General features: G+C 45.4%; 2 protein-coding genes across 3 annotated transcripts; one reads left to right on the plus strand and one right to left on the minus strand.

Moving 5' to 3' along the window:
• The first annotated feature begins 1,795 nt into the window (after positions 1-1,795).
• Positions 1,796-3,372, plus strand: LOC108411261 (threonine-rich protein-like). Its single transcript, XM_017682735.2, has 3 exons — positions 1,796-1,917; positions 2,134-2,201; positions 2,665-3,372. The coding sequence occupies exons 2-3, from the start codon at positions 2,139-2,141 to the stop codon at positions 3,043-3,045; spliced, it is 444 nt and encodes a 147-aa protein (XP_017538224.2). The 5' UTR covers positions 1,796-1,917; positions 2,134-2,138; the 3' UTR covers positions 3,046-3,372.
• Positions 3,373-4,149: 777 nt separating this feature from the next.
• Positions 4,150-9,675, minus strand: rchy1 (ring finger and CHY zinc finger domain containing 1). 2 transcript variants are annotated; one of them, XM_017682742.2, is made up of 8 exons: positions 9,536-9,675; positions 8,464-8,583; positions 7,743-7,858; positions 7,212-7,290; positions 6,947-7,050; positions 6,823-6,852; positions 6,185-6,305; positions 4,150-5,399 (listed from the first exon to the last, which is right to left on the minus strand). In XM_017682742.2, the coding sequence occupies exons 1-8, from the start codon at positions 9,584-9,586 to the stop codon at positions 5,205-5,207; spliced, it is 816 nt and encodes a 271-aa protein (XP_017538231.1). In that variant the 5' UTR covers positions 9,587-9,675; the 3' UTR covers positions 4,150-5,204. The 2 variants fall into 2 exon arrangements, with proteins under 2 accessions (XP_017538231.1, XP_037387591.1); XM_037531694.1 differs by having other exon boundaries at positions 9,473-9,601.
• Positions 9,676-9,995: the final 320 nt, after the last annotated feature.

Consider the following 9,995-nt stretch of genomic DNA (forward strand, 5'->3'; position numbering starts at 1 on the left):
GGGGAAAGCTGGGAAGCCCAGATGGAGTTGGGACCTCTATAACCCATCAGGGTTGTGGATTATAGATGTAAACTTCTCACAGCCAGGATTTCTAGAACTGACCATGAACGTCTTAGCAGCTTTAGGACGGCTGACGGGCCACAGGATGCTGCAGGTGTTTGTTAGGTCTGTGTTTTAGGAAAGAAGCTGGGCTACGTCTGCACTAGATGATGAGATTCACCATTTAAACACTTGGTTCACACTAAATTACTGTAAGGCTGAGTATGAAATTCACCAACTTGTGCGATCTCTGCTCAAAGTTTAACGTTGGCTAAAAGTTTGTACTTCTAAACTTGCGTTAACTTTCATAGTTTGTTTCACGTTCTGAATATCAAACATTGAGCAAAAATAAAATCAGTTCTGTTGGGAAAAATTAAATTCATGGGTTCCTTAACTTGGGTTTTTTTAAGGTTTTGATTCAAAGGTGGTGACTTTAAAGGCTTGTTAGATGGTGTGTGTGTGGTGTGTTTTTTTTTTTTTTTTTTTTTTTTTTTTTTTTTTTTTTTTTTTTTTTAAATAACAAGGTGCAGTGAAATGAGAAACGATGTAACTAAAGGAAGTGTAGAGACTTTTTAAAACGCCTTCACTGCCTGTTTTGAATTGTAAAGCTGAAAAATAAAAGCTTTCATCTCTTCTGTCCGTGTTTTGACGTTTGATTCTGGAGGCCGTGATGAACTAAATAATAATGGGACAATGTTTTTTGAGCTGCAGTCAAACATGAACAAAACCAAGTGTTCAGGAATTTTTTCCTCCAGTATGATAAATTCACCAAGTAGACATTGTGCTGTGAGCTTGCCGGGAAGTCTCTGAACTGCAGGTGGACATTCTGTCCCGGTGGAAGATCTTGGGGGAGCAGAGTTTGTTATAAAAATGTTCAAATTGTAGATCCAGGTACTTTCCATCATGTAGGTGCATCAGGGACGATTTATGGTTATTGTGGAAGTTTGTCTGTGGGTGGAGCCTCATTTTAGCCACACCCCTGTGTTTTAGCTCAGGGAGTGAGGCTGCATCCCTGGTCCTCAGGGCCACAGAGTCTGAATCAGTGTGAAGTATCAGTTTCTCCAGTTCAGCCCTTTTTTAGTGTTTTAATGTGAAATGATTTTCTGTGTGAACAGCTGGTCAGTGCTGTTCGCTGGTCACGAACTGGCTGAGTTTCTGAGCTCAGGCTGAGCCGAAACCACCATCGCTGAAACATTTGATAAAGGTTTGGTAGCGTTATGATTACTCTCGGTAATGACCAAATGGAATGTTACATGATTAATTTAAATAAAATCTGCATCATTAAGGTACAGTTCCTGCTGAAAAGCCCATAGAAACCATTGAGTCTAGTCTGTTTAAAAGCCCCAGTGTTTTCAGCTCCGACTCTGCTGATGCTCCGTTTCTCTGGGTGTTCGCTGTTGGCGCTTCGGTGAACATCTGTCTGCAGCTGGTCTGTCCTTGTTTTTCCCATCACGTCTTGATTAACGTGTTTATCCTCAGACAACTTGAGGCGTTCAGGGCTTTAATTGTGAATCTGTCAGGAAGGGTTGGGACCCCTGGGGTGCAGCGGGTGGGCCACGCTGGGGCAGACGTTTCTGATCTGCCTAACGGTGGACGAGCAGACTGGTGGAAAACGAGCAAGAAAAGCATGTTTACTGCTGTTGTGCATGATTGATGGCTGGTTTGGTAAGAGGATGTAACCCCCTGACGCTCAGAGGGTCTTTATTTGGTGCCCCTTGTGTATAGACTGGATCTCCAACACTGGAAAACAAGGCAGATCTACAGTGCTGGGCAGACGCATCGTCTCCTCTATATAAACATCCTTCACAGAAGTCAGAACTCATTTCCACTCGGATCAGAAACGTGTGAGACTCTCTTCAGCACATCAGACCAAGCAAGGTAAGACCTCACACGTTATTTACTGAAGGACTCAAAGTGGCAATTCTCTTGATCATTGGTTTATATAGGAGGTGGACAAAATAATGGAAATGCCAGGCCTATCTCTCTCTCTCTGTCTCTATATATATATATATATATCTGGTTTTGTTTATTGTTTTCCTCAGCTGTGCTGTATATTGTGTATTTTCTTTCATTTCTGTTTTTCTGAACATGAAGGTGAGATGGACGGGCTGAGAGCAGCGCTCTGCCTCTTTCTGGTAGTCGCGTATACGACATGTAAACCAGTGAGTATACTACTATATACTATATTTTTTATAGTTATAAAAGATGCTGTGAGCTTCGTAACTTCGCCGATCGTCCCCAATGTTCATCTTATAAACTTTTATATATAAAACGATGACCAGTGCAGAAAGCAATCCCCGGTGGCATCACTGCTGGGAGAACATTTCAGTGATGTTAAACCAGACTGAATTAAAAGGGTCATTGCGTTCAACAGCAAGTGCCGAAATCATAAGGGCAATGTGTATGAGAGTTACTAGGTCTTCCAGGTGGTTGCTAGGAGTTGCATTTTCTCCGTAGCTTTTAATCAGTTTTTGCAAACTCCTGTTTTTTCACTTATATTGGACAATGGATTATTTTATATATCTAATCTCAGTTAATGGCTGTAAATGAATTTATTTATATATGATAAAAGGCGTGACTCTTTCTTTATTGTGTGACTGTGTCCACATGAACCGGCCCCAGCAGATGTGCATCATTACAGGAAGCCAAGACTCCGATGACTCCAGTGAGTCCAGTGAAGAGGTCACCAATGCAAAGGCAAAGACCCCAGGACCCATCCTGCTGACCACAACAGAGCCGGACAGCCTGGAAAAGACTGAAGTTGTGACCGAGGAGCCGAAGACTGACCCCCAGACAGCTCTCCCCAGTGTTAATTCAACCACGAACGCGCCAGTGATCAACAACCACACGGCTACGCCGGTTTTCCCAGACGTAACCCCAGCACCGCCAGCACCGACGGGTTTCAGCGTAGGACCACCAGAGCCTCAGCCTCCTGTGAACATAACGAAGGGTGCTGTGATCCCCTTGTTTACCACAGGCCCTGAAAACCGTGGAGATCAGCGCTAGTGCTGAATACCATCACCACTGACCACAGGCCGCAGTTTATAGGCCTCCTTCACTGTCATTCATCTTCTGTGGCTTCAGTCGTGCAGTTTTAGTAGCTTAGTTTTTGGAGATGCCTCAGCGGTTCTACTTCTCTTCTTTCATTTCTGAAACCATGTGTGACCATTACATGATGGACCAACAGAAGTGACCCAAATTGCTAGTTACATTAACTTGCATTGAAGGAGAGCCTAATCCAGGGTGTGAAGTGTAAACAGAGGTTCAGAGGGTTTGGAGTGAAACGGTTCAGACGTCTTTACAGTGGTGGTGATGGGAACCAGGCGTCGCCATGACTACAACACAGATATAGACATTTTATTGTACCATCCAGAACCACCAGAGAATCCACGAGTCTTCTGAGTTTATATGGAATGTTGGTGATGGAAAATAGTGGAAAATCTGGAATAATACGTTTCCTTTGGGGACTATTTAGCCTCACAGCGCCCTGCATGTCTCCCTCCACCATGAATTCATTTTGAAAATATTTTAGACCAAAATCTCTTCAAATAGTACCTCATGTCAGTTATACTATCAGTGAATTCATAACCATTTCCTGAAATAACTTTGAGTGAGGGAGCTTTTAGGGGTTGACGCCTGGTTCCCATTAGCACCACTGTAAAGGAACCTGAACCATTTCACACCAAACCGCTGTCTTTAACAACTCGCACACTGAATCATGCAGAAATGTGGAAAAACAGTGCAGGTCCTCTTTAAAACTCTCACCGATTCCTTTACGCAAAAACATGTTCATTCTGAGCAAGCCTGAAACTCTGCTTCCAGTCCAAACTTCAGAAATATCTGAAGAGGTGCTACTTTTTTTTTCCCCCTCTCAACTGAATGTTATTGAATATGCAAATGACTTGACTGTTTTTCTTTTAAAGATTAAAAGCATCTGAAAGCACCAACAGAGTGTGTGGACCTCAATATAAAGCAGCTAAAGTGCATCAGCTCATATAAGCTGCTTATTTCATTGGTTGCATTTAAACTACATGCGTCAGGCTTCAGTCCTGGCAGGACGAAACACTGCAGGCTTCAACACGTTGCTCATTAAAACACCTGATCCAGTCCTTCAAGGCCTTTTTTCCTGAGATTCACTTTTAATCGCATGACTCACTGTAAGCTCACGCATGACGGGAATATATTACACACACTGTTTAATCTGTAAATAAGAAGCAGTTCACTATCATCACAATCAGAAACACAGGGGAGGAAAACGCTGGGATAGCGATCTGGAGGAGAGATCCTGCACAAAGCTGGATACACGTGCACGGATCAGCCTGAAAAGCAGCCTCACGTGAAAGGTCTGCAGCTGGAGAGGTGCGAGATGAGCCGCTTTCCCTTCTCTAGTCTCGTAAAGAATCACCCGGGTAACGTTTTCCTGAGAACACACGCTAAACTCACTTATAGCAGAAATCAGTGGGCAGCTGCACTTCAGTGCATCGAGTCACAAGTAGACTTCTAACCAACTTTACCACAGACGTCTGAAGTCTGAGGTGTTCTGGAAACTGCAGCAGGACCGCATTAGGAACTCTGGGTCTAATGGTACGTTATTAGAAGAATATCTGGATGATGAAAGTTAACACTGCTGAGCACTGAAGCGTGGCATTCGGGAGGTGTTTGGCGGCTTAAGGCTGCAGTTTGAGTAGCTGATGTTGGTCTGTAGCCGTGTTAAAGTTTAACAGTACACTCTTTCCTGCTTGCTTGTGCTCGGTTTACCACACGGTACGACAGCAACTCTGAAAATCCCATTCATTTTTGTCATAGAGAAAAATTGAGTTCCTAATATGGGCTTAAGGCTGACTACAGAATGACAGTAAGACTCCGCCCACACCACTACACTGATGACGAATGATCAAAAAATTACCCTCATCTCTGAAAGAATACGTTGCACAGATTTATGGATTCATTTTAGAAAACACTATTTGACTGAAAAATTTGCCACTGCCCACTGACGACCACTATAAGTTACTTTAAGCCCGGTTCAGTTCCGGTTCAGGTCTGTTACTGTCTGTGGTAACTGACCGTACGATCCAGGCAGACGAGTCAGAGATGGGAGGAAAAGAAGCGAGAACTGGAAAAAAGAAGGGAGTGAAAATAAAGGAGGGAGCCTAAAGTAGCTCAGGTCATTGGGTGTCTGATTCAGGCTGCTGCTGCTGCTGCTGTTGCTGTTGTTGTTGTTGTTGTTGTTGCTGCTGTTGCTCTGTAGGTTGTATCAGCCCACTGTCCTGCACCGTGTTGTAGGAGCCACAACTGCTGCACTTCATCCCCAACACGTGGAAAGACACCATGCAGTGACTCTGACAGTCATTACACAGGATCTGAAAATACATTAGAATCTGTCAGAAACAGTAGAAGCCGTATCGCCCCCTACGCTTCCTGTAGTGTATTGCAGTCTGTCAGAGCGACTGTGTGGATCATATGAACATTATAGAGCTTTTTAAATGAAACAGTAGAAGCCGTATCGCCCCCTACGCTTCCTATAGTGTATTACAGTCTGTCAGAGCGACTGAGTGGATCATATGAACATTATAGAGCTTTTTAAATGAAACAGTAGAAGCCGTATCGCCCCCTACGCTTCCTGTAGTGTATTACAGTCTGTCAGAGCGACTGTGTGGATCATATGAACATTATAGAGCTTTTTAAATGAAACAGTAGAAGCCGTATCGCCCCCTACGCTTCCTGTAGTGTATTACAGTCTGTCAGAGCGACTGTGTGGATCATATGAACATTATAGAGCTTTTTAAATGAAACAGTAGAAGCCGTATCGCCCCCTACGCTTCCTGTAGTGTATTACAGTCTGTCAGAGCGACTGTGTGGATCATAAGAACATTATAGAGCTTTTTAAATGAAACAGTAGAAGCCGTATCGCCCCCTACGCTTCCTGTAGTGTATTACAGTCTGTCAGAGCGACTGTGTGGATCATATGAACATTATAGAGCTTTTTAAATGAAACAGTAGACGCCGTATCGCCCCCTACGCTTCCTGTAGTGTATTACAGTCTGTCAGAGCGACTGTGTGGATCATATGAACATTATAGAGCTTTTTAAATGAAACAGTAGACGCCGTATCGCCCCCTACGCTTCCAGGGCTGATGTTGCAGTACCTTTACTGTAGTGTGCTGGTACTCTGGAGGCATTGGAGTCTGAGCGATCTCCTTATCTCTCTGCTCCCAGGCATGCTCCATATCCCACACAGACTGCATGCATAGAGGACAGCGATATGCACTGAAACAGATACATAAGGAAAATACTGTCACAGGAAAACCTTATGAGCGATTTTTAAACCACTGAAAACGGCCAGCTGTCCTACACCGTGTACACATTTCACGATGACAGACTCACAGATTAGCTTATATGTGAATTCAATTATTACACAATACAGTGGGCTGAGATGTAAACGGAGTCGTTCAGATTGGGTTGGTGTGAAATGCTCCATTCTAGAGAAACTTAAGAGTCCAAACTGTTCACAGTGGTGGTGATAGGAACCAGACGTCCACCTCTAAAAGCTCCCTCACAGAAAGCTATTACAGGAAGTAGTTATGAGTTATGCATGATTTCTGAGACATTGTAAACTCAGAAGACTCGTGGATTCTCTGGTGGTTCTGGATGGTACAATAAAATGTCTATATCTGTGTTGTAGTCATGGCGACGCCTGGTTCCCATCACCACCACTGTAAAGACGTCTGAGCCTCTACAATGAACTATTTTATAGCAAACCACTCTATTCAGACACAACACTCACCCAGTTCTGTACATGTCCTCAAAGCAAGTCCTACAAACAAAGAAATAAAAACAGTTAATGATCCATTTATCTATCCAGCGGTGGGGCATACATGGTTTTGCATGTGAGGTGAATATGCACTGACTTATGCAGCAGGTGACCGCAACGCAGGACATGGGCTCCGATCCTGGACGTGTGGATGTCCTCCATACATACAGGACAATTCTGCCTGGACACGTTCTCCACACACTGAAACATTAACAACATCAAGAGGTGGCAGCAGTGCAGAGCACAGTCTAACAGTATAACATCACAAGCTAAGGTTGAGTTCTAGGATACTGGACAATCCCCAGAACCACAAGTCTCTCCTGTGTCTGAATGAGTGACCAGGATGAGGAGATACTTCCTACCTTGTGTTTCCCTTGAAGATCACTGGCTAAACATAAATTACACTTCAAGCAATGGAAGTACTTCTCTCGAGGACCAATCCTGCAAAAAAAGAGCGGAATATGAAGAAACAACAATGAGAATAAGGCATATTTGGGGGCAGTCGTGGGCTGGAGGTTAGTGAACCAGCCCTGTGACCAGAAGGTCGCTGGTTTGATCCCCCAACCAGAAAGTATGCGACTGAGGTGCCCTTGAGCAAGACACCTGACCCCCAACTGCTCCCTGGGCACTGCAGATAGGGCTGCCCACCGCTCCGGGCAAGTGTGCTCACTGCCCCCTAGTGAGTGTGTGTGCGTTCACTAGTGTGTATGTGGTGTTTCACTGCAGAGATGGGTTAAGTGTGGAGGTGGAATTTCTCCGTTGTGGGACTAATAAGGGTCAATTAATCTGATCATAATAAGGACATTAAACAAACTAATAAGGGATTTATTACAGTGGAAGCTGTAAACAGCTACTGGTCAAGCAAACAGGGACGTAAACGTGGTTTGTCTCACCTGCAGATGCCGCAGGGCTGGCAGTGGTACTGCTTCTTGTTTTTATCGAACAGGTGACAGATGTCGCAGTAATATTCCCCAAACTTCACCCCACAGGATGTACACACCTGCTGCGCCTGAAAAGGACGGGACAGGCTCAACCATAGGTGACACATAGTTTGAATATTTTGCGCCCTCTAAATTTCGAAACAGCGCTTCAAGGTTTCTACACAAAATAATAGATGAACATGATTCTGACTCAAAGCCTGCATCCTGTACACAAGCCATACGATCATCAGAATAATAACGATGTAAACATATGGTAATAAATTTGGGTTAAACACAAATTCTACCAGCAGGTGATTTGATTGGTTCAACTGGTTCAAAGCTTCAGAAAGCCTGGTTTCTCCCATCACCAGCTTCAAAAGCTTCTAAAGACACTGAATGGCATACAGACAACACCAGGCGTCGCACAGGTCACTGCGCGTTATATAATCAACCGTTTCCAGTTCTCCAGCTCCAGTTCTACAGGCCTACCATCGATGGAGGAGACCAGTGATCTCCACTGCTTCTGAAACATCACCGTAAAGGTCTCTCCTCATTCAGATAGAAGGGCCTGGCCCTGTATAACAAGCAATAACTGGCCAAGGAGTGGACACACCTTCCTATCAAAAGTCCGTCAGGTGTTTATAAGCAGGACAAGAGCGGCTGGGTCCACAGAACAGGTTACACAGGACTTTACCTGCTGAACGGAGTCACACACGGCACACCGGACCTCCTTCACCTGAAAGCGGTCCATCTGGTGATCCTCCTCAGCGTCGTGGCAGAGTCTACACACATAAAACTTGCCGCAGCAGGGAGCCTGAGGACACAGGAGACACAGCAAAGTGGTTCAGCTCACTAAAGCCTGGCCCGATTGTCGCACTTGTGGCCCCGCAGTGCTCATTGGCGCCTGCCCACCAGACCGTAGACTGTCCGGCTTCTCATTCGGGCACTCACAAGCGCGCCCCTAGCGCAGCCTTCGGCGAGGGCCGCATCGATGTGGTCCTGATACACATACTCAGACATTCATACGCAAACTAAAGGCATTTCTATATTAATTGACCTGATAATTGAGCTACAACAGGTCTGTAATCTACATGGAGCCCTTCAGCTCTAGGGCCCTTGATGTCTCCTGCTGCCTGCGCCTGCACGCTGGTGATATATTTGGGACAGGCTCCAGCTCTGAATGACATAAAGGCACATGGAGAAAAGAGGTTTACACACCTACATGCTAGTGAAGGGGGGGGTTTAAGACCCCCCTGCTCACCACACCACAATCACTGTGAAAATAGTGGAAGTGAAACTAAACGTTCGTGTTCATGTTTCTAACCTCGAATACTGACACAGAAGAGCCACTCGGTCGCAGGAACGAAGCTCAATTCAGCTTCTGGCTCGAATTTTCCGTCCCACCTTAAACGGAGCAGCAGCCACGCAGCACCTTTTAAGGTGGAAGGGAAAATTCGAGAAGAGGCTAAACTCAGAGAGCGTCTGAGTGTCCGAGGCCATTCTGTGCAGACTCGGCTGGTCGCTGGCGGGACGGAGACCGAGCTCGTGTGTCGAGCTGTCAGGCGGTAAAAGCCCCGACCCGCCGATCAAACTCACAGGAAAACGCCGCTAACGCTAACCGGCTAACGGCTAACCTGCGGGCTAACAGACCCGAACACAAGAGTTGACTTTAAAAGCGCGTAAAGCCTCGGAAAGTGACTCACAGGCCCGGACAGCGGCACTGAAAGAAGAGGAACGCGGTAAAAACGCATAAAAGTAATTCTCACTTTCAGAAAACAGCTGCGAACATAATGCTCACATCCCGCTTCTGTAGCCATGTTTACCTCAGGGAGGAGGGAGGGGGAGGGGGAGAAAACAGAGAGAGAGAGAGAGAGAGAGAGAGAGAGAGAGAGAGAGAAAACAGAGAGAGCGAGGGAGAGGGAGAGAGAGAGAGAGACCGTGAGAGGGAGAGAGAGAAAAAACAGAGAGAGCGAGGGAGAGAGAGAGAGAGAGACCGTGATAGAGAGAGAGAGAGAGAGAATGATAAAGAAAGTCTCAGACGTCTGGTTCCTATCACCACCACTGTGAACAGCTCTGACTCACACCAAACCACTTTGAACGACTCCGTTTAACCTCTTAATTACGCGAGAACTGTGAAAAACTGCACCTCATTCGGGACCTGTAGAGCGGTTGCTGACGTCAAATGACCAACATTAAAGATTAAACTGAGAGCAGGACGTTAGAGTC

This window comes from Pygocentrus nattereri, chromosome 20 (assembly GCF_015220715.1).
Source record: "Pygocentrus nattereri isolate fPygNat1 chromosome 20, fPygNat1.pri, whole genome shotgun sequence".
Taxonomy (NCBI): domain Eukaryota; kingdom Metazoa; phylum Chordata; class Actinopteri; order Characiformes; family Serrasalmidae; genus Pygocentrus; species Pygocentrus nattereri.

Excerpts from the sequence above, each read along its gene's own strand:
- rchy1 (XM_037531694.1), bottom strand. The coding sequence starts at position 9,586 with ATGGCTACAGAAGCGGGATGTGAGCATTATGTTCGCAGCTGTTTTCTG. Across the intron at positions 8,584-9,472 it reads CAGTGCCGCTGTCCGGGCCT|GCTCCCTGCTGCGGCAAGTT; the intron begins GTGAGTCACTTT and ends CTGTGTCCTCAG. Across the intron at positions 6,853-6,946 it reads TGCGGTCACCTGCTGCATAA|GACTTGCTTTGAGGACATGT; the intron begins GTCAGTGCATAT and ends CTTTGTTTGTAG.
- LOC108411261 (XM_017682735.2), top strand. The coding sequence starts at position 2,139 with ATGGACGGGCTGAGAGCAGCGCTCTGCCTCTTTCTGGTAGTCGCGTAT. Across the intron at positions 2,202-2,664 it reads CGTATACGACATGTAAACCA|ATGTGCATCATTACAGGAAG; the intron begins GTGAGTATACTA and ends CGGCCCCAGCAG.